The 26352-nt window shown below is 44.7% G+C and overlaps 1 protein-coding gene across 1 annotated transcript in view; it reads right to left on the bottom strand.

The window, feature by feature from the left end:
• dlg5a (discs, large homolog 5a) overlaps positions 1–26352 on the bottom strand; it is an 85467-nt gene that overhangs the window by 32088 nt on the left and 27027 nt on the right. Inside the window, exons 6-22 of the mRNA XM_080781626.1 lie at positions 23989–24105; positions 23139–23281; positions 21830–21908; positions 21396–21626; positions 19488–19718; positions 18744–18928; positions 18062–18187; positions 16128–16260; positions 14625–14752; positions 14334–14512; positions 12405–12508; positions 6928–7020; positions 6638–6799; positions 5926–6228; positions 3356–3621; positions 2529–2832; positions 4–109 (exon numbers count right to left, since the gene is read on the bottom strand). Of these exons, the coding sequence (XP_080637752.1) occupies positions 4–109; positions 2529–2832; positions 3356–3621; positions 5926–6228; positions 6638–6799; positions 6928–7020; positions 12405–12508; positions 14334–14512; positions 14625–14752; positions 16128–16260; positions 18062–18187; positions 18744–18928; positions 19488–19718; positions 21396–21626; positions 21830–21908; positions 23139–23281; positions 23989–24105 (2890 nt within the window). The remainder of the gene's footprint in view (positions 1–3; positions 110–2528; positions 2833–3355; positions 3622–5925; positions 6229–6637; positions 6800–6927; positions 7021–12404; positions 12509–14333; positions 14513–14624; positions 14753–16127; positions 16261–18061; positions 18188–18743; positions 18929–19487; positions 19719–21395; positions 21627–21829; positions 21909–23138; positions 23282–23988; positions 24106–26352) is intronic.

The raw sequence follows: 26352 nt of genomic DNA, 5'->3' as shown, positions 1-26352 counted from the left end.
CACTAGGAGGCAGGGTTCCAGTGTAGAGGCGGTGCGATGGGTTTGGGGACGGGGAGCAGCGTAGCATCGCTCTGGACTCTGGAGAGCAGTGCTCGTCGGTGGAGTAACTCTGCCCGCCGGCCGCGCACATAAAAACACACAAAGAAATGCAGAAAACCTCGTAATCTTTCTTTTTCTAATATATTATTTTGTAAATGAATGCCCTACTTCGTAAGATACAAGAGTGTCGCACAAAAGTAATGAAATCTAAAAGCTCCTAAGTACCTGTAGATCGACTATTTAAAAAAAGAAAATCACCATTGTTAAAATAATCATAAAAAAGGAACAGTTTTGTCAAAATATATTTTTGATCCCACGATTTTGTAACCCATTTTTCACCCCTGTGTCAATCATCTAATGTGATCCTGGGCTCTACACACCCTCCACCAACCTAGTCCCCATATATGGGGGACAAGGGGAGAGCAACGGACTTGAACTCATGCTTCCTTCATGCCTGAGTGTCCACTGTCCAAGTTGCTCCTTTACACCTGACAGGGGGGAGTTTCCCTGGTTGGACTTAGCGCGTGGAAGGAACCAGTTCCTTCCCCCTCCATCAGGCGCCCCGGTTGGCCAGGGGGAGGCAGTTTAGTGACCAGGATTACTGCATGTTTTTTGTGAGGGTACCTACCCTAGGGGACACGGGGAGAACATGCAAACTCCACACAGAAAGGCCCTTTCGCCAACCCCGCCTTCATGTATGGGCAATGATGACGCGGAGGAGGAAACACGCCGCCAGCACCCACAGCGTCCTGAGCAGGAATCGAACCCAGGACCTTCTAGCTGTGAGGCGACAGCACTACCAACTGTGCCACCGTGAACAGTTTTGGACATACGAGGTCCTTCCCTCCTCCTACATTATGGTCACTGTCGGGTGGAACCTCATATGTCCAAAACGGCTACTTTTCAAGAAATTGATTAAAAAAAACCTAATAATAATAAAAACAGATCTACAAGCTCACCAGCTTGTAATGTAGATCAGTTATTTTTAGCTAATTTTGCTTGTGTACGATGTAGCAGGGTAAAAAAAAGAATAATCGGCAAGACTATTTCTCTCTATATATCCGTCTGTCTCTCCGTCTCCCCCCCCTCTCAGCCTGCAGGAGGTAGGGGTGGTCTGACTCAGCTCTGTCTGGTGGCTGAGAAGAGCGTTTGGGTTGCAAACGTGCAGCAGGGTTATCAATCAGAGCCAGACACCCTGGCTTGAGAGGCAGGCTCCTCAGAGGCAGGGCTGTAAATTCTGACACAAAACGGATAAAGTGATCGTTCCCCCGCCGGGCAGTCCGGGATGACTTGATGCCTTATGGAAATCAAACTCAACATGTCTCTGGGATGCGTTGTAACCTTCGTCTGTCTGTGTTTTCATCACCGCACCGTTTTCCCCAAAACAGTGGGTCGGGAACCCATTTTTGGGTCCGCCGACCATTAGGCTATACGCACATATGCCATTTAGGAAAATAACTCTTCCTACTTCCGGGACTTCTTCCGGGACTTCTTTCACAGGCGTTAGCGATTATACTAATTAAGGCTCTGTTCCTTTTAGTTTACAGTGGTTTTTCATTTCAAGGACCCCCATAACTCTAAGAGTGTACAGAGTTACACAACCGTACGAGGCCATTTGGAACCAACTCAAGGACACTTTGAGACCGACTGGTGTAGCATAGTGTTTCCAGTGAGCCGACATGCACAATTGACCTTGTGCACATGACCGCTGCCATCTTGCCAGCAAGGTGCTAACTAGGTGCAATTTCCCATTGACAGCCCATTCATCCAAATAGAAAGATCTGCACATACCGATTTGTATTAAACAAAGTCAAACTCACTCAAACTTGGAGCGCTTCCAAACTCTCCAATCATCTGCAAGGAAATTCTTGACAGGAAGTTGCTCAGAACATGTATATATATGGTGGATTTTTATGTTGGTGAGTTTGACGTTGTTTAATACAATCATATAGGACTTTTCAGGTTGGATGAATGGGCTGTCTATGGGAGATGGCAGTGGTGTGCATAAGGTCAGGGGCAGCACCCTGACTCTGTTTGACCAAAATGGAACAGAGCCTTCATTAGTATCATCAGTAACACCCGTTGACGGAAGTCAGAAGAGGCCCGGAAGTAGTAATAATAATAATAATAAAGCTTTATTTGTATACAGTAGCACCTTTTATGACATGAAATGCAGCTCAAAGTGCATTACATTACAGAGCTATAGCGGAAAAAAAGAAAAGCAAAGGCATAAAAAAAAACATTAAAATAATAGCAGCAATACAATAACAAGGCCCGCAGTGGAGTACCTGAGGGGGGGCGGTTTGGGATATACTGTATCTAGGCAGGCAGTCGTGTAGGCAGGAAGGTGCTAGACCATTGAGAAGTAGGAAGTATAGGAAGTGTTTTGGACAGCGAGTAGGAAGCGTTATTTCCAAAATGGCATGCGTACGTGCGTCGAGCGTATGTGAGCGGGTCCCGCTGCAGCGTAGGCGTCTGACGGGACTAACCTGGAAGGTGGGAAGGGCGATGGGCGTCATCCTGCGTCGCAGCGCGGGGGCAGATTTGGGGCGGGGCCTCTTGACCTCCGGCTCCTCCCCGCCTCTGGTCCGGCCAATGTCCTCGTCGCAGGACTTCCTGGAGGTCAGGACCTTCATGCCGTCCAGGAAGTAGTGGTGGTTCCCGTTCCTGTCCCTCTCTCTCTCGCGCTCGCCCCGCTCGCGGCCGTCGCCCGACGTCGCCCCCTGGTGGTTGCCGTCGGAGGTGACGGTGCAGTCGGAGGCGGAGCTGCTCTGGTGCCTGTGGTGTTTGAACCTGCGCCGGTGTCGATTTGGACAGCAACATTCTTTATTTAGTTTTTTTTGTCATAGTCGTTTGACTAAAATGTTGTTTAGTTTTAGTCACATTTTTGTCATGTGAAATGTTTATCAGAAGAGTTTATTTGACTAAATCCATGTTGATTTTGTCGATTGTTTATGTATTTTGGTGTGCCGGTAATGGCTGATTTTACACTTGGTTGCATGCTGAAAATAGCAAGATCTACAAGCTCACAACGTGTCACGCTGTGACACGTTGTGAGCTTGTAGATCTTGCTATTTTTAGGGCGCAACACCCGAGCGCAACCAAACTAACCAAACAAATTACTTGTCTTTTAGTTCTATTGGATCTCTTCTCCACTAGTCCCTCCCTAAAACATTTTAGTCTAGTTTCCTATTTGATGACAAAATTGTCTATATATTTAGTCTTATAGTTTTAGTCATCATAGGTTAGTTTTGATGTAGTTTTTCTAGGTAGCACATTTTACGTCACAGTTTTAGCCGATGAAATCGCCACCGACCTGAAGGAGTCGCTGCGTGCCAGCGGCGTGGGCGTGGCTGAGGAGGAGAGCGAGTCCGTCTTGGACGGCTGCGGGGAGTGGCACGCCGTGGTGGCTGCCGCCATCTGATTGGATGAGGGCGTTTCGGGGCGCATGAAGGTGTCGGGGTCGAAGATGGACTTCCTCTGTTTGGGAGACTTGTAGATGGAGAGCTGGGCCGATGCCACAGAGGCAGCCGGTCCACCGCTGGTGTCTGGAGCGACCGCCATGCTCCCTGCCGCCATCACCTTAAAGAAAAATATGTTTTTCACACTTTTAGAGCAGATCCGTGGTCATCATCTGGCCATACCTAACAATATATGTGACACAGGCCAGCACTTTGGTCCTCAACTCGATTTTTACAGATTACAGATTATTACAGATTATTAAAGTACAGAATGTAAGCTTTCATATGATGTATCATTCAATGAAATTGGACAATAACTGAAGGAGATATGACCATCTAAAACTTGTTGAAACAGATAACAGATTCAAATGCAAAGTAGAGAAATTTCCCTTCAAAGATTCTTCAGATTTTAGCACCTCTGGAATGGGTGTGACAATAGATGCTTGTCCACACCCCTATGTCTTGCATAATCACTCCCCCACCCACTAACCACTCCCCCACTAGGTTACCTGTCAATGACAGTTGAGTGGACACACTGTTTTACTTGAGTTAAAGTAAAGAAATGTAGGACTGAAGTTGTTTAGTGTATGTTTTGTAATAATACAATCTAAAAAGTAACTAGTAGGCTAACTGAGTTTTCAATGGATATAGGCTATGTAGTTTTAGACCAATGCTTTTACATTGTGTTGTAAATAGCTGCAGTAGGCTACACCATTTTATGCAGGTCTACAGTACTTTAAGGCAGCAATCAAAGTCAGACAATTGACCCAGTATTTTAGATAAATAAAACCGACGCATCAGGCTATGATGCGTTGTGCGCTTGTAGATTTGCTATTTTTAATAAACATCCGTTCACATGCCTGCATGGTTTCTATTTAGTGTGCAAGGCTTACATCCGGTCTAAAGCCCACCCACTGTATGCGCTGATTTCCATACACAATCCGTATCCTCCCCTCACCGGATGTTGAATTAACAGTACTAACGGCCATATATTTGACGATAATCTTTTACACAAAACGAATTCCCGACATTTCCTTTTCACTTGATACCGTTTCGTAGAGACGGCCTACACAAACGATCTGTATACCAAATCAAAGCCCGAATTTCGTAGTTTATATAGTATTTTGATTTTTTTTAAATGAGCAAAAAATGAGCGAGTTATAATTTAAAGAAAAGACGAGTGTTCTTGGCTATTTGCGCCGCGGGTGGAGGAGGAACAAGCAGCAACAAGCAATAACTTCCATGGCTATGAAGCAATATAGCACTAACGGGCAACGTTTCACATGTATTATTAGTTTTATACATTTTAGGAGTGAAAACATGTGTTTAGATGCTTATGACAACATCTCAGCAGTTAAGACAATGTCCCTCTGTTAACACACGACAGCTAGCTAACTAGGCTAGCTAGCTTTTAGCCTGTTGTTGTGTGATGGTGGAAGTACGGTAGAAATAGCTTCCAGGCTGGGAAGCGTATTTGAGCGAGTAGCTACGTGGTTTTGTTTATTTTCCTGTAAAGTATAACCCAAAAGCTCCTCCATACTATAGCCATGTAGAATAATTATTTGTTTACAAACACAAGCACGCTAATGGGCGGTGACCAGAGCGTGAAACCTCAGGACAAAGAGATCCCAGGACCAATCGAAAACAACATGCAAATCTCAGAACTGCGCTTCTCCGGTCCCAAAACATTGTTAAAAAACAAGCCTACTTTGACATATAAATGTATACGTTTAATTTGCCCAAATGAACAATCTGTTGGAATAAAAACCTTCTTCAACATTCAAACTGTCTTCATATGAAAAAAAAAAAAAAAACACATAAAAAAAAAACGATTTTATTTTGACCATTTAGACCATTTCGTTCTGGCGAGTTGAGGCACTTTTTGCTGGCACCTGTCACATATGCCAAAACAATGGGAAATTATTTTGTGGATTTTTGTTGATTTTCGTATCAAAAGTCCATTAAAATTTTGAATTACTTCCTTTGAACGAACGTGTGATCACGTGTCGAGGCTCGCATGAATAGAAATGAAACCCGATTTAATTCGCTGTGCGTTCCTACAAACACAGTTTGATTACAGAACTACTTTTTTTTTTTTTATCTCATTCAAGATGACATCCAGCCAGTGTATTACTCGTTTTAAACTTAATCGGCATGCTAGGCATTATAGGTTAGAACTAAGCCACGTAGTAGCAATGCTGAGCTGGCCTGTCTTCCTGTCAAGTTGTAAATAAACTCAATCCACACGTCGCGGATGTAGCAGAGCTACGTACCATCGGCTGAAGTGCTTTTCTTATGAAGGCCAGAAAAAAGTGCATTAGTCGAGCCGTGAGAAGACGAAAGCGCAGAATAGCGTATTTGCATCCTCTATGAACTGAAAGGCTCTATCTAGCGATGTTCCTGGGCCACGTGCAGGGTTGGCTACCTTAGGCCACGTTCCCCCGCTGTGCCTCCTCTCCAGGGCGGTCTCCGGCGCCACGCACTTCGAGGGGGACCCGGGGTCGTAGGGCAAGGAGGACGTGGCTTTGGCGTAGGAGGGGCAGCACTCCTGGAAGGCGCTGGGTCCGTAGCGGCCCAGGGTGGCCAGGTCCGAGGCGGGCCGGAGGCTGGTGGCGTGGAGGGAGCCAGTGGAGAAGGGCTTCCTGACGTCCCCCCCTCCGTACACCCCTCCCCCCACCTCGTCCGCTTCGCTCCGCACCTTCCTCCTGTCCGCGGGGACGCTGGCATCCTGGGGGTAGGGTTGTCACCATCATGACATTTCAGTTGACCACAAAAATAGTGTCTTTTTGTAGATTTGGAAGATTACATTTGTTTGCCTTCTTTTTTTCTTTTTTGCTTTGTGAACCCAAATCACAGTGCAGATGACAAATGATGAGTACCACATTTTTCCAAACAATGAATGCACAATGGCCAACACAGGCCACGCACTGTACATCCTAGTTTTATACTTCCAAAATAGCCAATCGACAAGCTCACAGCGAGTCGCATCGTGATGCGCTGTGAGCTTGTCGTTCTGTTATTTTCTGTTGGGTTATTTTCTTCTCCGAATTATGTATTTAAAGAAAACGCTTATGCGAAAAAATTATGTTGACTAACTGTGTTCAGGTGATTAATGTAATGTTTGTGAAAGGCCGGACCTGGAGGAAGATGTCCGTCTGCGTGGAGCTGTTGTGCTTGAGGTTGCGGCTGTTGCGTGACTGCACATCCGACAGGTGCAGGCGCCCGTTGTTGGCCTTTTCGGTCGAGTCGCGCTGCAGGCTCTCGAAGATGTTCTGGCCCGATGTGCTGTGAGGGAAGAACTGCAGAGGAGGAGGAGGAGGAGGAGGGAGGGAGGGAGGGAGCAAAAATGTTAATCCTTTCATGTCTGAAACATTTGTTCAGGCCAAGTCCTAATCTGCGATTTGTGAAACGTCACTCGGCGGCCCACCTTCATGAGGGAGAGGCTCAGAGAGTCCCTGCAGCTCCTCAGGAGAGCCTCACACTCCGTCACAGACTTGTTGTCCAGAGCAATGCCGTTTATCTGCATGGGGAGCAGAGACAGATTTATGTTATGTTTATCTGGGGAGAAGAGAAACATTTATTTATTTTTGCTGCTTTCGCCTTTATTTTTTATAAAGGGACAGACAGTAGACATGGGGGAGAGAGATGGGAGAAGACATGCAGTAAAGGCCGTCGGGATCGGGAGTCGAACCAGCGGCACACTGCCAGACTTGGGACATATTCTTATTTTTTTACCACCAAGTTGTGGGAATGCTTACGTTAAAAGAAATCTAGGTAGTATTTCCAATTTTCAATATTTTTACTTCTACTGCACTACGTCTCAAGGGAGAAATATTGAGAGGCAAATATTCTACTTTTTATTCCACTACAATTAGAAGATTTTAGTTACCAGTTACTTTGTAGATTTAGATTATTACTACAACATACACTATCCACTTCTGCCCCATATACTTTTTTTTACATTTGGAAACTTGCTAAATAGGATATTCTGCATGATCGTACTTCTACTTTTGGTACTATACTATAAGTATATTTGATGCCAAACTTTTGTACTTTTACCCAAGTACATTTTTAATTACTTAATTTTACTTGTGGGAGTATTTATTCATGGTATTGATACTTCTAGTCGAGCAAGAAATGTGAGTACTTCTTCCGCTGCTGAATCTAGGACAGCACTTTTTCAGACTGAAGAGCCTCCCTCGCACTTGGCAATCCACATACAGAATTACCATCATAAACACTGTGACTCACTCTGAAAAACACTGCCAAATACAAATGGAGGAAAGGTAATATATCGCTACTGTTGGGAAGAAACCTGCAATATTTAGACAGTTTTTCTGCGTAAATTAACGCCTTATGTTGATATAGACAGTGTTCGCACAAAATGTGCTAAAATAGCAGATCTACAAGCTGACAGCGGTTGCAGGCTTGAGGGTTTAGGTGGTTAAATGTCTGAAAATACACATTAAGGGATCCAACATAATAAGAAAATAAATATGTAATCAAACACTGAGCTATAACCTTGCCAGGCCATGCTGTAGCTCAACCCAGCTAAATCTTTGCAGATGTGCTGCAATCATCCAAAGATGAGTTGAAAGCGATAGCAGAGATTTCCACACACTTTACATCAGATCGTTGGGTTTATCAGACCTTCATACATGATTAAAAATGATTTCACTCAATTTCGTTGTGCATTCAGCTCTTGTCTCCCTCCCTCTCTCTTTCTCTCTCTCTCTCTCTCTCTCGTTTTTACCAGCTGCTTTAGCAGACTGGTATAGCATTGATGTTTTTGCTTTGACATTGACAACCTACACAGGATTGGCTGCCTCGTCTCTAGGCTACCTCTAAGCCAATGGGAGTCTTTTTAAACCCATCACATGAATGCCGAGGGCAACAAAATAAGCCCACGAGCCTCGGAGCTCGAGTCCGAATCGAGTCTGGAGTCTTTGAGGAGTGAGTCCGAGTCGAGTCTAGAGCATAGACTGCAAAAAATATGGACAAAGCGTTCCCCGTGTCTAACATGGACGTAAAATGAAGCCTGTAATTCCTTGCACTGTAAGTCGCCATATTTCTAGATCCGTTTGGGCCCAGCTGGCCATTGGCTGGCTCCGTTTGGGCCCAGCTGGCCATTGGCTGGCCCAGACAACGAGGCGGGACTTCCCCCCTTACTCTTCGTTGGTTTTTATTTTGACTGAACGGGGGGTGGCTCCCGTTCATAGACTGTAACGGTAGCCACGCCCCTCAGAACATACGCAACGCAAGTCCATGTATCTGACTGGCTGAGGAACTCATGTTTGCATCTGAATACAAAAAAAACTGTTGGTATGTTTTTTTCACGGAACTCCACAGACCCTGACACTGACATTCTTATTGAAGGTAGTAGTATTCAGGTAGTATCAGAATTTAAATATCTTGGAATTACACTAGACTCAAACTTGACATTTAAAAAGCATGTTAAAAATGTAGCCAATAAAATCAAATTCAATTTATCCAATTTCAGACACATAAGACCATATCTAACAACAGATGCAGCCAAACTCTTCATGCATGCTATGATTTTTTCACACATAACCTACTGTTTCACAACCTGCTCACAGACAAATCAGACAACTTTAAAACCCATAGAATCACTTTACAAACAGACATTAAAAACACTGGATCAAAAGCCCAACCGTTACCACCACTGCCATATAGTTAAAAAGTACAATTTATTTAATTTTGACGGCTTTAAACACTTTGCAGATGCCTGCCTCATTTTTAAGATCTTAAATGGACTTGCACCTCCACCACTGAAACAGTTCATAGATCGAACGGACAGTGGTGACAGAACAACAAGGGCAACTACCAGAGGGGACTGTAAAGTGCCAATCAGACGTAGTGTGTTTGGTAAAACAGTCTTCTCTGTTAGAGCCTCCCATCACTGGAACAGTCTCCCCACAGAATTAAGAGAGACCTCCAACTATCTGACCTTCAAATCCAACCTGAAAAGGTGGCTAAAAACAACTCAAATTTGTAATCATGAGTAACTAACTATCAGCACTATTTAGTATTCATCACCGGTGTCATTTCTCACTTCACTTGCCGTTGTTCTGTCCCCTGTACCATGTCGATCTGTTCCTGTACTGTAGTGTGTTTTTGTATGGACGTAGTGTTGGGTGCTTGCACATATGCACACATGGCATCAACGCATGGTGTTGTGTGCAGGCACACTACACTTTGTCCTTCTTTTATCTGTATTGTATTGTGTTTTGTATGGACGTAGTGTTGGGTGCTTGCACATATGCACACATGGCATCAACGCATGGTGTTGTGTGCAGGCGCCCTACACTTTGTTCTTCTTTTTTATCATTCATTCATTTTTTAAGAGCCTGCCCAGGGACTACAGATGAAATTTAGCTTCGGCTAACTCTGGCCCATTTACATTGATGTGAAAACTGACATGTTGATTAATGCGCTTTGTCCCTGTCAAATAAATAAATAAATAACTTTTGGTCGCGTATGTGGTCCCATTTGTTTAATAAAATGGGACCATAATTTTCCAAAAATAATATTATGACATGAGAAATGAGACTTTAAACTAGTGACTGGAAGCAGAAAGTATTCATGACCATGTTTATTAAGGTAATACAGTCTAGGTGAAGTTGGGCCCAAATACATGGGCCTCTATGGAGCTATGGGTTTTTTTGGGCCCAATGACAGCGCCACAACAGGCCATTATATGAACTTTCAGGAAGTCCCGATTTCCTTAGTGGCTTCACGGAATATCTGTCTGACTGCCCCCCTGGTCTAGAGTTACATTTGTGGCGAGTGCGATTCAAGTAGGAGTCTTTAACTCGAGTCACTCGGATAAGCAAGGCAAGGCAAAAACCCATGGTCTGAGCGGCATGAATCATGAATGCAGAGGGCTACACAATGAGCGAGGCAGCGAGCCCAATTTCTGGTTTTCTTTTTCCCACGCGTCCCTCGACTCCCTTGCAGGAGGGAGTCGAGGGACGCGTGGGAAAAAGAAAACCTCCAGCCTCCAGCTCTGCTCAGAGCTGATCAACTGCCCTCCCTCTCCCCCGGTCTGCAGCAAGCACGTGCTGAATGTTTCCAATATGCCTTTCTCGAATGACAGACAGAGAGAGAGAGAGACCGAGAGGCTAATCCCTCGTCTCTTTTTTTCTCTACCTGCACAAATGGGTGTCGTCCGTGATTAATTAATACTACTCCGGTCGTGTGTCTGGCTGCAAAGATGATTTGCTTGCCCACTCGGCCAGGTTGCCACGTTAGAGCTTTCCAAGCCACTGGATATATGAAAACATCGGGTTGCCAAGTTTGCTTTTCTAGGTAAGAATATATACAGTATATATATACTGTCCAATAATTAGATAGGGAGGGGGGTGAAATTATGACAGGCAGTTGCTGCCGTCAGAATATGACACTTTGTTTGAAATAGACACTAGTGCTTTCTAGGGTCTGATTTGGAGCCCTAAAGATGAATACAAAGAGAATATCAACATCTTAATACTGTCCAATACTTCGATACGGAGGGGGGTGAAATTATGACATGCAGTTACTGCTGTCAAAATATGACTCCCCACTAGTCAAAAAACACTTTATGATTGAAATAGACACTAGTGTTTGATTTGGGGCCGTAAAGATGAATAGAAAATGAATATCAACATTTTAATACTGTCCAATACTGTGATACAGAGGGAGTGAAATTATTTTTTTCATTTTCTGTAAAGTAACGGTATTGGACATACAAGGTTTCCACCCGACAGCGACAATATGTCATAACCCGATACAGTATTGTGATTAACAGCTACTAGGGTGTGATATAAGGTGACCCTCCCCCAGATCTGTCCTGAGGCGGTGTCTGTTCTTAGCGTGGCTAATCGCCGTTGCAGCTGAGCTATCATCTGGCATATCATTGCCGTCAGGCAGAATCCTCTTATCTCCATATCGTGTCTTTTTTGTGGTTTTCTTTCCGTAAAATGTACGGAAAGTTACACTTACTCACACTACAGCGTTACACAAAAGTAGCGAGACCTTCAAGCTCGAAACGTGTCGAAGCTTAGTCGACCTGCTACTCTTTCTATTTTTTTATTTGAATCCTGAAAAGTAACAGTTTCGGACCATATGAGGTTTCCCCCCCCCCGACAGAGACGATAATAACATGAGCTCTCCTGGCCAATGGGGTGCAGCAGCCCAGCTGCTAAAAAGGTGAAGCGGGTGTTCTCTCTAGTAAGCCCAGAGCTTTCATTAAGAAGCATTCACTTGAGGTTGAAACCAGCGAGGGATTAGGAATGCTGCTGCTGCTGGCAGGCTGGTGCTGGCGATAAAGAGTCAAGGACACACTCTTCAAACGAGGAAAGTCTCATGCGTGGTTCCATTTCTGACACCTGTCACCTCCCCTGCTTACATTCCCTGACTTTGAAGCATACAGCAGGCACATTGTGGCAGCTGTGTGTGTGTGTGTGTGTGTGTGTGTGTGTGTGTGTGTGTGTGTGTGTGCACGCGTGTGTGTGTGTGTGTGTGTGTGTGTGGGTGTGTGTGTGTGTGTGTGACGACAGCTCCACCTACAGCCCTGCAAAGCTGCAACACTGTTTGAACTTCCGTCTTTTATTCATTCCTATTATCTGCCTACAAGCACTTGTACGAGCTTGTAGATCAGCTATTTTCACTTTTTTTTAATCCCACAATTATTTTTTTCTTTTCTTTTTTTTACCCAGTGCCAATTGTCTAATGTAATCCTGGGCGCTACATTCCACAAAAATATATACAAAAATGTTAATATATTATATTAAAAAAATCTTTTGAAATAATTGTCCGCGACCCACAAATGTGTCCCCGACCCGCTGCTGCTTGGTAAACAGTGGTGTACAGTATGTTGTGAAGGAGCGGTGACGGTGGACTCACAGCTATCAGCCTGTCTCCTACGGTCAGAGAACCCTCCCTGGCCGCCGGGCTGCCCTGGACCACGGCCGTCACAAACACTCCACTCTCCAGACCGATGCCGCTGTCTGCTCGCCACACAACACAACACAACACAACACAAGACGAGAGAGGAGACGACAAACAAACAAAACAAATCAGTGAAGAGCGCAGAAGAAAGCCAGGTTGCATTGAAGTGACATCTCTCCATAGTGGCACAAAAAAAGTAGCAGATCTGCAAGCTCGATGTTTCGAGCTTGCAGATCTGCTACTTTTGATGCTTTTGCTATTTTTTAATTTTAAAGTTACCGTTTTGGGCATATGAGGTGTCCACCCGACAGAGACGACATATACTAATTTCACCTTATACCGTCTGTCCTACGAGTCCTTCAGTGTTATTTATAACCAAGTTTAGTGACATTTAGTGCTACGTCGTAAATATATCCGTGTCTTAAAAGTAATTTAGCGTGACGTTATTATGCCTCGACATCCTACCGTACACGACATTTAGTGTTTTTGTACTCGTGTGTCCCATCACTCTGTCATGTTGAACTTTAGTAATGGAGTGTCATCCTACCTCTGTGTGCTGCTATGAGGTTGATGTATGACCCCATTCATATGTCATCGTGCGCAGACACAGGCACACCTACAAGCAGCGGATTCGCCACATCGTCAGCCTGCAGGTCTGCTAGTCCCGCCTGTTTTCTCCGTGTGACGGAGCATGCATTTAGCCTTTATATCGTGTCCTATAAAGCAAGGGTTCCCGAACTTTTTGGGCCCTGACCGGCCGACCACACCAAATATATGGACCCTTTGAGCCAGGTCTGTACCTCTGAGTGTACAAATGGAACCAAATGGACCACCATGGGTCCATTTTGGTTCCATTTGTCCACTCTCAGAGTTATGGTAAATAGACTGCATCTTTCCAAAGTGCTTTACAATGTATTTCACCCATTCACACACACACACACACACACACACACACACACACACACACACACACACACACACACACACACACACACACACACACACACACACACACACACACACACAGATGGCGGAGGAAACCATGCAAGGCATCCACAGAACCTGCTCATTGGGAGCAGTTCGGGGTTCAGTCAGTGACTTGCTCAAGGACACTTGCAGTACGACACATAGCCAGGAGGGACCAGAGCCAATGTTGGGGACAGGTTAGACAGCTCGATGGTTGCTATGGTTACTACGGTCACGTGGTGTTGGGTGGTGTCAGACAGGTAGTAAAGTCAGCTGTTCACCGGTGACATTTTCATGAATGGAGAGAGAGGGGGTGAACGGGGAATGTCCAACTTTGTTGACCGCAAATCGCTTTTACTATATGCTGTGATAACTTTAATAAACATAACAAAAGCAGTACCCTGGCCTGGAGCAATGATTCTCGCATGACAACGACTGAAGCAGCGAGTCTGACAGCCAAAACACTTCCCCGCTTTAGCCTCTCGGCGTCATACGGTATAGACGCCCTACAGCCATCTAATAGAAGAGTTGCGATATTGAGGGGGCAGAAAACAGCACGGTCACGTGGTTCATGTACTCGTGCGAGCCCATAAACTTCTGATTGTCCCCATACAATACTTTCGCTTGTCCCCATTCAATTTAGAAGTCTATATGTAGAAGAGCCGCCATTGGACTGGCCCCATGAAGAGTTTGCGTAACTCTGTCTCTGTCGCTTTCCAAGACGAGCGCTCCACCTCCTGAGCCACTGCCGATCCAATACATACGATGGTGAAAAAGTGAACGTTTGAAAATCACGCTGACCCATGAGGCTAACAGGGGTGTCCTGAATACCTTTGTGACCCATCGTGAGGCTGACAGGGAGGGTGTCCTGAATACCTTTGTGAGCCATTAGGCTGACATGGAGGTGTTTCTCAGTACCTTTGTGACCCGTGAGGCTGACGTGCACCGGTGTGACCATCCTTCCGCCCAGCGACTTCCTCCTTCGCACCATCATGTTGATGGGGCCGGCGCTGCCGCTAAGCACCGCCTTCACCGCCTGCTTCCTGTCCTTATTGGTCAGGTCCACGTCGTTGACCTTCAACAGCCAATCGTTCACTCTGAAGAGAAAAAAAAAGGAAAAAAGAAAAGGGGATTTTTAAAGTAAAAATCGTTTATTTTCATGACAAATAATCCACAATGACACACTGCCCTGGTCATGGCATGTCTCACCTTAACCTTCCGTCTGCGATACTTCCTTTATCCACTCTCGTCACAAATATCCCACAGTCCCCTGGTAAATATGGATCATTTACCCCTTCTGCGATATCAAACCCAAGCGCCTTCAAATCCATGTCGTCCTGTAAAGGTTAAAAAAAACCAATTAATACTTTCATTGACTTTCATTGGAAAACATTATACTGCCACTAACGTAATGCACTGCAAGTAGAGCTGGGGAACATGTTATAGCCGTGGTTTTCAACCCTTTCCATATCAAGGCCTTATTCTGCATTTGAGCCACGATGACCACCATGTGATGAGATTTAGCCTCTCAGACCCAAAACTTTTAATATTTTGTTGGCTAGGATTTTTGTCCACAATTCCATGCTGTATTGATGTCGGTACCATAGGAGAGATAACAGGCAGACGTTGATCAAAATGACAATTCTTCTACATTCTCTAATTGTGTAGACTGTGTAGATTAATGTTTAACAATAATCAGAGTGTAAAATGACCATCGATTAGCTGGGGACCACCTAGAATCCCTTCAAGGACCACTGGTTGAAAACCACTGTGTTATATCATCTCTGTCGAGTGTCGGGTGGGAATCACATAATGTCCAAAACATTACTTTTCAGGATTAAAATTTAAAAATCGGAAAAGGTTGCAGATCAACAAGCTCGAAACGTGGATCAGCTACTTTTTATGCTTTCGTGTGACACTGTACTATGATAAAGTATAAGGTGTTCATTTAGGACAGAAACTTTAAAAAGCAACATTATACAACAGGTAGTGTGGACCAAGCAATCTGAATGATGGTTGAAATAGGCTCTCTACACGTGCTTATGAGCATGACAGCACACCTAGCTCAAATTAAACTAATCAAAATGTTAATATCAGCTGTGCTGATTTGACAGAGTTCCGGCAGGGCAGTGGCTATAGGCTGTACATTTGCAGACGTACTAGTAACTAAATCTGGCATTATTATTATAATTTGTTTCGATCAAATATATTCTTTACAATGACATTTAGCCAACAGTGTTCAGTTTGGGAACGTTTTCTGGCGTCTGAATAGACAGGGACCTGATGTTTTTAATTCCAGGATAACAGAGATAACACTAGAATGAAATGCCAAACAATATGAATCATGATGAATCAATATGAATATCGTCAGATGCGCCTGGTTCCTGACCGCATCACTGTCGTGCCAATATTCACGGTAAAGCACACCCTCACGTGAGTCATGTAATATTGATTTTCCCCCGCAGGGATAATAAAGGTATCTAATATTGCTTCATTGACAGTGATAATCTGAGTCTCGTCTGGGCTTTTGGAAAATATCGAGATATGGTGATTTGTCCATTTGACATTTGTTCAAAGACATTTGATTTTGTCTGTATCGCCCACCTTACCACCTCCACCTTAACAGCTGTCCTTCTCAAACACCTCCACCTTACCCTGTCCTTCTCAAACTCCACCACCTTACCCTCTCCTTCTCAAACACCTCCACCTTACCCTGTCCTTCTCAAACTCCACCACCTCCGTCTCCCACTCCAGGGAGTCGGTGTCGATGGCCGAGTCGTGAGAGCTGTGGGCCATCAGCTGACAGAACCGAGCCTCCTTGTCCATCTGGCTCTCCACCCTCTCCCTGCATGGGAACATACAGGAACGTCACTCCATTATTTACGCAATATATTCAGAGTAAGTAATTTTTTTATTGGGTGATTGAGTGAATTCTTGAATACAGACCCATACACAATATTAATTGATTGAGTGAATACTTGAATACAGACCCATACACAATATTAATTGATTGAGTGAATTCTTGAATACAGACCCATACACAATATTAATTGATTGAGTGAATACTTGAATACAGACCCATACACAATATTAATTGGTCAGTGATTCTCAAACTCTTTCCACGTCAAGGAAGCCCCAAATTGATATATATTTGGCCATGGACCATGTGTTGATTTCGTCGACTAAAACTAAGACGAAAAATGTTCGTTGACTACCTTTTTCCACTGATGAAAAACTAAATGGAAACTAAATAAAAACTAAGCCATGACGACTAAAACTAAGACTAAATATATTGACAATTTAATCAACAAACAAAAATGTTAGGAAGGGACTAGTGGACAAGAGATCCAGGATAAGCCATTTTACACTTGGTTGCATGCTGAAAAAAGCAGATCTACAAGCAGTAGATCAAGGCCCGCCAAAATACATTTTAGTCTAGACTAAATGTGAGGCTGACACTAAAGCATTCCAGTTGACTAAAATGTGACCAAAACTAAATGAAAACTATTCAAGAGACTATGACTAAAACTAAAATCAAATCATTTGCTGCCAAAAACAACACTGCCGTGGACCTAGCCTGGTAAAGCACCCCTGTCGTGTGTCTTCTGCAGAGCCGTCTGGCCTCAAGTGGACCTAGCCTGGTAAACCACCCCTGTCGTGTGTCTTCTGCAGAGCCGTCTGGCCTCAAGTGCTGGCTGGCCGTTTTGCAGAAACCAAAAAGGCCCTGTGCTCAGTGTGATTGACAGACGCTACCGCGGACCCCCATCTGAACAATGAAAGAATGTTTGTGCCAGGGCAGATTTCTCTCAAAAAAATCTACATTTTGCCAGAACCTATGGCGAATAGTTTCACACGTTTTCTAAAAAGTACTACATTTACATGCTTGTAGATTGTAGATCGGCCAAACACTACAGTAAGTGGATGACTGAGACAACAAAACAACACCCATGAGACTTGGTTGTATGGCAAAACCCCCATACATCAGCTTCTTTATAGTCCACATAGGTTTCTTTTTGTGGCGTGCACGTCTTCCTACACTCTTTGTCCTCGTCGACTGGAATAAATACACTCGCTGGCGGCGAGTTTGGACACTAAGATTTATACTTGAACTAAAAATACGACACGTACAATGCCTTTCTGTCACTTAGATGCATGGTGCACTGTGGAGCTGAGCCTTGAGGGTCTTTCTGACATTAAAACAATCTTACACTCTCCAAGTCACTGTGGGCAGCCATTACACATTATGTCCAGCAGATGGAGCTCTGAGACCTTACATAACATAAGTGAACTCATGGAGGGTGGTGTGAGAAGAGATAGAAACAGTGTACTTAATGTGTGCAATTCTTAAAGCAAAAAATAAAATAAAAAATAAACCTTTTGGGGTTTTAATCTTGGACATACTGGGAGCTCCCACAACATCCACAAAGGCAAAATAGCACAGCTTACGCCTTCACACACATGCTGAACAGATAGAGCTTACCAAGACAAAGCACTGGGACACACAAAGGAGAATGGTTCGGGCATCTACCTCACACAAATAGGGGAGGATTTACTGATAGATCATATACCAATCATAATACGATCTACATCCATCAAAACGAATGGAGCTTTAACCTTTGCTTCAGAACTTGGGTCGGACAACTCACTTCAGATCCTTGAGCTCCCGCGACGCGTCGTTCTTCTGCTTCCTCATGTCATCCAGGTTGCGGAGGGCCTCGGCTAGGTCGCTGACCGCCCGGTCCCGTTCCCTCCGTAGGTTATCACACAGGGTCCTGGGTGACGGGGGGAGGGGCGTATTAAAGCCAGCGGTTCTCACTATTTTGGCTCAGAGCACCCCTGTAATTAACACTTTTTATACGCTGGCCTTCCATTTGCCCCCAAAACCGGGAGGTATAATGTTCCATTAGTACCTCGCGCTAATAGGGCCGGTCTCTCTTTAGAAGCGTTAATATTCCAAAACGAGACGCTTAGTTAAGTCAGAAATTAGGACAGAACGTCAGCGTTCTGATCGAAAACATGGAGAGCGCCGTAGATTTAGAGAGAATAGCAAGTTTTGTCGCCCGTAAACAAGAAGGTGAATGCAGAGCATGACAAAACATGTCCGGTAGCGCTGGGCAAGGTGTTGCCTAGCAACGGCCGCTGTCAAAAATGTGATTTTAGCGGTCGCGTATTATATTGGTATAATGGTATTAAATGATACCATTTAAAAGGACCTAAAGACGTCTCCAGACGTCATGGGCCTTCCTATGGGTGTAATTATAAAGACGTCCTGAAGTGTTAACTTCGTCATCCACGGCACCCCTGAATGACATTGTTACATTGACTGACCGTATGCTCTCCCTCTCGGCCACGATCTTGTCCCTCTCCTGGAAGGCCCAGTCCCGTCGACACTTGGCCACCTCGGCCTCCTGCGTGGCCTCCTTCAGCTCCTGAGACATGGCCTCGTACTGCTTCCTCAGCGCCTCCATCTCCTTGTTGGTACGCTCCATGTCCAGCATGGCCGAGTCCTGTTTCTAGAGCACGCATGGATTCAAGCGAGAATAAGTGAGATCTCACCACTGAAACAAATAATTGTATGGCCTAGGCTGTAAGTAGTGTTGTAAAGTAACTAAACCAGTAAGACACAAGAGGGCAAGACCTTGAGGTCACGTGCACACATCCGCCTGGGTGACAGCGGACTGCTGGGCGAGCGCTGGCGCTTTGGCATGGGGTTTAAGATCTAATTTTACGGGCCTGTTGAGAACTCTAGTTTTGGGCGCGGCTACACTAATGTTTGTTGATTACTTTTTTTCAAAAGGTAGTAGAGGAAAATATTATACTTTTACTCCACAACTATTTGAAAACTTTAGTTACTAGTTACTAGACATTTTCAAAAGATTTTTTTTAATACATTTTATACATTTGAAAACTTTCTACTTTTAGTACTTTAAACACTTTTGATACCAATACTTTTGTACTTTTACTCAAGTAAACTTTGAATTCTGGACTTCTGGAGAGCATTTCTGCATTGCAGTATTGATACTTTAACTTGTGGGTATTTTTTTGGTGGTGTTGGTGTTGCTGGTACAGTACCTGTCTGGCCTGGTAGTACTCTCGGAGCAGCTGGTCCCTCTGTACGATGGCCTCTGTCCTCTCCTTGCGGGCCACGTCTCTCTCCTGGCGGAGCGTCTCCATGTCCTTGTGGGCCTGGCTCAGCTCCTTCTGGGCCTCCGCCTTGTCCTTCACCTCGTGGCAGTACTTCTCCAGCAGTTCGTTCCTCTCGCAGATGGCCCGGTCTCGGTCCACCAGCGACGAGTTCAACTCCTGCAAGCGGGACGGGGGATAGGGGGGGCAACGGGATTCCAGTTTGATTTGATCGATCCATCTGATCGATTGAATGCTTTATCAGTACCGAAATGTATACCCATTAAGACCTAATGAGTAGTATTAGTAGTTCTTCTCACTTTCAAGATGAAGAAATAATAATACAAGCTTGCAGTGTGGCACGAAGTGACACACTGCGAGCTTGTACAAATGCTATTTTTTAATAGCCAAAGACAAAAATCATTATAAAATTATAAAATGTTGTCTGCTGTTGTCTTTGTGTCATCACTTCCAATTTCACTTGTTTCATCTGTATCTTGTCCAAGTTCTCTCTCCTGATAAAATTGGCATCCCGACCTGAAGATGCCAATGACAGCTACAGGACATGTTGATGTGCTCTTCAAAAAAACCTTTTTGGGGGAGCTATTATGAGCAAGTCTATTTTTGTGCGTCTGTTTGACTGGATCAGAACGTCCTGTGATCTACTGAGTGAAAACACATCACATTCAATCACAGGCAGATTGAGGAGCTGATGAACTGTGTTACCATGCCTGCTTATTATAAGCGACTTTGGTCTTGTTTTTCTATAGTCTCTTGTAAATATTGGTAGTTGCGGGTTGTGTTTTTTGGGGGGCTTGTTTCCAAAGTGTAGTTGCTTATTTTGGGCCTGGTTCCTAAATCGTGTTTACTTACACCCGTGGATCTTCATGTCAAGTAAGCCCCCCAAATTAATGTATTGGTACCTAACCCCACCCCCTCCCCCGCATCTGAAAATATTGTGTGTCAGGGAGCCCCGTACCAGAATTGTGATGTTAAAATGTTTTTTTGTCACTTTTTTCCAATACGTTTTTGCATAACTACAGGCTCATGTCGGCGTGTCGTGAACTTGTAGATCGGCAATTTTCAAATAGCCTACGTACACGTTTAATGTCCTCATGTGGCCTATAGTTGCTTCTTTTGGGCTTGTTTTCATAGACCTGGCTGCTTATTTCTCACTGCTGAAGAACTGACAGATCTGTCAGAAGTTCCAGACAGCGTCTGTCCCAGAGGGGACGTTTATCCCAGAGGGGACATTTGGAGTTGACAGAGACGGACAGATATTATGGAGGATGAAAATGGATCCCGTTATGTTGTTGCTGCTTGTGGGGAAAAGGTCATTAATATGCACCGAAATTACATAGTGTGTCTCTGTGTGTCTCTAAAATATTTAATATACGTTTTATTTATCGATTACTTTAAGTTACCAATAGTGTCGCACCTGAATAATTGAGACAATGCTTAAAATATTTTTTATGTAGGAAAAGAAAAATGGGATTTTCAATCGAGTCGTGGACCAAAACAATTGGTCTGTGACCCACTCTTTGAGAAACAGCGCTACAAGGTTTCTAAAATAGCGTCGCAACCTGCGACAAGCTGTGAAGACGCAGATCAGCTATTATTTGAGTTTTGTCATGACGTAGCTCCGTGGTTTCCTACCTGTCGCAGTGCCTCCATCTCCTCGCTGTCCACCACCTTCTCAGAGGAGGTGTCCTTTGTTTCCTACCTGTCGCAGTGCCTCCATCTCCTCGCTGGCCACCACCTTCTCAGAGGAGGTGTCCTTTGTTTCCTACCTGTCGCAGTGCCTCCATCTTCTCACTGGCCATCCCCTTCTCAGAGGAGGTGTTCTTTGTTTCATACCTGTCGCAGTGCCTCCATCTCCTCGCTGGCCATCCCCTTCTCAGAGGTGTTCTTCAGCCGGGCCTCGGCCGCCTCTAGCTCCGTCTGCAGCTTGTCCAGCTCCTTGATCACCTGGTCCCTCTCGCTCATGATGAGGCGGTACTCGTTGAACACCGAGTCTCTCTCCTCCTTGTACTGCTCGCAGTCCTTGGCCGCCTTCAGCTGGAAGTTCTTGTGGCGCGTCACCTCCGCCTGGAGGTGTAGGGATGGCAGCATCGTGTGAGTCAAAGTAGAGATGTACCGATAAAGCTTTTTTCCTTCCCGATAGGGACGAAGACAGGGACAGGGACAAGGACAGGGACAGGGACAGGGACAGGGACAGGGACAGGGACAGGGACGAGGACAGGGACACCCCCCCGCCCCCACAAAATATGGTAGATAATACTGTAGGCTACCTGGAGGCGTTCCATCTCTCTCTGCAGCTCCTTGTTCTGGGCCGACGACTTGTTTAGCTCCTGCTGCACCGAGTCGAACCTGGGGAGAGGAAGGAAAGGAACTAAAAGTAAAAAAAAAAGACATACTAAAAGACCGTATGGTAAAGGGTGCATTTGTATAAAAGGTACACTGAGACAGACCAGTAAGGGTCCATTTGGAACCCCCTCAAGTAACCCAGGGGGTCCCTATAAAAATAATGATGTAATTTACTAGTGATGGGAGATTAATCAGCAAACACATCGGTATCGGCCAATTTTAGTTGTTTTTAGATTAATCGGCATCGGTTCGATTAATCAATCACACAGATTAATTAATCGGTCCGATTAATCGGTCTGTCTTTATTGATAAACAAGCCCAAAGTAACAGCTTGAACAGATCTACAAGCTCACAATATTAAGGTATTAAAGTTAAATCTGACTTGCCTAAGCCTGCAGTGCAGATACGCCGTTACATGGATCTTTCAGAATAGACACATTATATTTTTTTAATACAGAATGAGATCATATCGACATCGGTAATATCGGTTATCGGCCATAACAGCAATTCATTATATCGGATATCAATATCGGCCAAAATGTCTCATCGGCACATCCCTATAATTTACTGTGCATTGATTGAATTTGATTTGTGGCAATGAAGGCCACAAATATATTATTATTTTTAATATATAGGAATTGTTAAAGGGAACTAGTGAGGAATTGGACTGTTAACCAATTAAAACAAGGAAAGCATCCGTGTCGTTAGCTATTCAAAAATAAATAGCATATACCGGTATACAAGCTCACTTTGTGCCACGTTAGCCTGGGCACCATTTCATTTAGGGTATATGATCCTGTCGGGAGCGGATGATATCGTTACGTCATGTTGTAGTATTGTTTTGTAGTCGACAGGCAGGAACAACAGGCGGCAACTTCCTTTTCCCTCAAACCGATTTTTCTCAATAAAAGCTACAGGCTACGAGAGCTTTTATTGAGAAAAATTGGTTTGGCTTTTGTTGAAAAAGATCCACTCACTCACTCACGGTGTTGTACTGCTGCTGGTAGTGGATAATATAGATACTCACCTCCTCAGGGAGGTGTTGTACTGCTGCTGGTAGTGGATAATATAGATACTCACCTCCTCAGGGAGGTGTTGTACTGCTGCTGGTAGTGGATATATATACTCACCTCCTCAGGGAGGTGTTGTACTGCTGCTGGTAGTGGATACTATAGATACTCACCTCCTCAGGGAGGTGTTGTACTGCTGCTGGTAGTGGATATATATACTCACCTCCTCAGGGAGGTGTTGTACTGCTGCTGGTAGTGGAGGGCCGAGTCTCGCTGCTTGAGCAGCGAGTCCAGCTGCATCTGCAGCCGCCGGTTGTCCTCGTCCGCCTGCTCCAGGCGGCTCAGGTCTGTGTTGTGCGTGGCCACCTGCGCAATGACACAACCCACAGTCAACTCGCAGTCAACTCGCAGTCAACTCGCAGTCAACTCGCAGTCAACACACAGTCAACACACAGTCAACACCTAGTCAACACAGTCACCAGTCACACAGTCACCACAGTCAACATACAGTCACACAGTCAACACACAGTCACCACAAAGTCACACAGTCACACAGTCAACACACAGTCAACACAGTCAACACACAGTCACCAGTCACACAGTCACCAGTCAACACACAGTCAACACATAGTCACACAGTCACCACAGTCACACAGTCAACACACAGTCACACAGTCAACACAAAGTCACACAGTCAACACACAGTCACAGTCACACAGTCAACACACAGTCACCAGTCACACAGTCACCACAGTCAACACACAGTCACACAGTCAACAGTCACCACAGTCAACACACAGTCACCACACAGTCACCGCAGTCACAGTCACACAGTCAACACACAGTCACCACAGTCACACAGTCAACACAGTCACACAGTCAACACAGTCACACAGTCACCATAGGATTAACACTAGTCGCCGGTAGGAGACTCAATGGAGACTCTATGATCCGGTCATCAAATTATTGGCTTAGGAATGCGACAAAAAAAAGAAGACTTGCCATGAATTCAAGCCAAGGCTCCATTGGGTGTGTAAACTATCTATTTAAGGGTAGAAGAGGACGACCTTCACCTTCTGGCTGTAGCGCTTGCTGAGCACGTCGTAGTCCTTCTTCACCACCTCCAGCTTGTCCATGGCCGTGTCGTACAGGTTGTTCAGCACCTCGGAGGAACCCTGCTCCCTCATCACCTGTGAGAGGGTAACGCAGGAAACACCAATTATCATCACCTGTCAGAGGGTAACCCAGGAAACACCAATTATCATCACCTGTCAGAGGGTAACCCAGGAAACACCAATTATCATCACCTGTCAGAGGGTAACGCAGGAAACACCAATTATCATCACCTGTCAGAGGGTAACCCAGGAAACACCAATTATAATCACCTGTCAGAGGGTAACCCATTTTGACAAGATTTTTCTGAAAAACCTTATGTTTCTATGTCAGTGGTCAATTGGCCACCGAGTACCGACCCCCATCTGAAAATATGTTGTTCCAGGGACCCCCCAGAAGCAAGAATTTGAGTTAAAAACACGCTGAAAGAATATATATTCAAAGATTTGTGCCACATTTTCAATTTTTCAGAAATAGCAGACCTACAAGCTTGTAGAGCAGCACTCGGTGCCGCGCTATTAGCTTGTAGATCTGCTATTTTTCAATAGCTAAAGTATAACACAATGCTTAAAATACCAAAAGGGGTTCCCGTCCAGAATGGGTTAACCCAGGAAACACCAATTATCGAAAGTAGCAGATCCACAATCCACATGCAAGTTTGAAAGTTGGGGTATGGGACTTGTTGATCTGCTACCCAGACAGAGACAATATAAAAAATGGAACCTTTAAAGTGTTTTTTTCCCCTTAAACATAGGGATGACACAGGGATGAAATGGGATGCCAGATTTATTTTCAAACAGAGATGGCCAGTGGCCTCACACCTAACTGGATAACTGCTAGCTAGCTTTAAATCATTTTAATACCACCAATAATAGCCATAGCAGTGTTCCTTCAGTCCGCAATATGAAGGCATTTGCATTTACAACCAGCAGTACCAAATATGGCCAGTAAGTGGCACTAGTAGTCTCAGCAAGTAAAGGTACATGTCATTATGCCAGATTAGCTCATTCTGCAGGTCAAGGTATAGATGAAAATGTCTGATGAATTGGAAATGGTGGACCCTGTTACACTGTAAACAAGTGTAATGCTTAATCATGGTGTCATCCACAGTTATTGTATTGACTTGTGCGTTCGTTTGAAATGTACCCATTCTACATACTGTGAAATAATTTTTTCAATCAATCAAAACAAAACACATTAAAATATACACAGTATCCAGCACGCCTGGGGTGTATATATGCATGTGCGTGTGCGTGTGCGTGTGAGTGTGTGTGTGTGTGTGTGTGTGTGTGTGTGTGTCAGGGGGTACACTGCGTGTGTGTGTGTGTGTCAGGGGGTACACTGCGTGTGTGTGTGTGTGTGTGTGTGTGTGTCAGGGGGTACACTGCGTGTGTGTGTGTCAGGGGGTACACTGCGTTTGGCTTATTCCATCACCACTGATACACACCCATGGATGCAGCCACTCACAGAGTGCATTCCCAGGCACCCTTGCTCTAGCTGCAGCATACTCTCTCACACGCACGCACACCACAGGGCACTTTCCATCACCCTTGCTCCAGCATATGCCAACACACATTGTGTGAAACACAATTTCACAATATGATGACACTCCAAATTTTCCCATGGGAATCAATAAAGGTAGGTATATAGGTATATATAGGTAGGTAGGTATATATAGGTACAGTAGGTATATATAGGTAGGTAGGTATATATAGGTAGGTAGATAGGTATATAGGTAGGTAGGTATATAGGTAGGTAGTGTGTGTGTGTGTGTGTGTGTGTGTGTGTGTGTGTGTGTGTGTGTGTGTGTGTGTGTGTGTGCTTGCGTGGGAGCGCAGAGGGCTACACAGACATTGTAATGTCATTGAGGATGCACTCAGCCTCGCTCACAATGACGTCGTTGCACAGCTGACCTGTGCTCACAGCCAATGATCCGTCCTGATGATGTGCAGCGTAGTACCCTAGATTACAGTATGTGTTGTGTTGGTTTACGCACTGCGTATTGAACTGACCTTCTGGCTCTGCTTTTTCTGAAATGTTTACACATGGTTGCTGTCGGGTGGAAACCTTATATGTCCAATACGGTTACTTTTAACGTAACCCGTTGAAATCAGGAAAGCATTTTAGATTTTTTTAGCGGCGTTGGCTGTTCGAAAATACCAGATGTACAAGCTCAAAATGTGTCGCTTCGTGGGGGGAGGGGGGGGGTTGGCCAATGGAAAGACGAGGAGGAATTCAGTGTGTGGTTTCCAGAGCTCCCTTGCCAATATAAAGGCGTGTTGGAGAAGTGATGGAGCTGGGGTTGACCCCAGGGCAACATCCAC

Source organism: Protomyctophum bolini, assembly GCF_963924005.1.
Source record: "Protomyctophum bolini genome assembly, chromosome: 14".
In the NCBI taxonomy this organism is placed as follows: domain Eukaryota; kingdom Metazoa; phylum Chordata; class Actinopteri; order Myctophiformes; family Myctophidae; genus Protomyctophum; species Protomyctophum bolini.
Note: the sequence above shows the minus strand (reverse complement) of the source record. Positions and strands in the feature narration are given on the sequence as shown.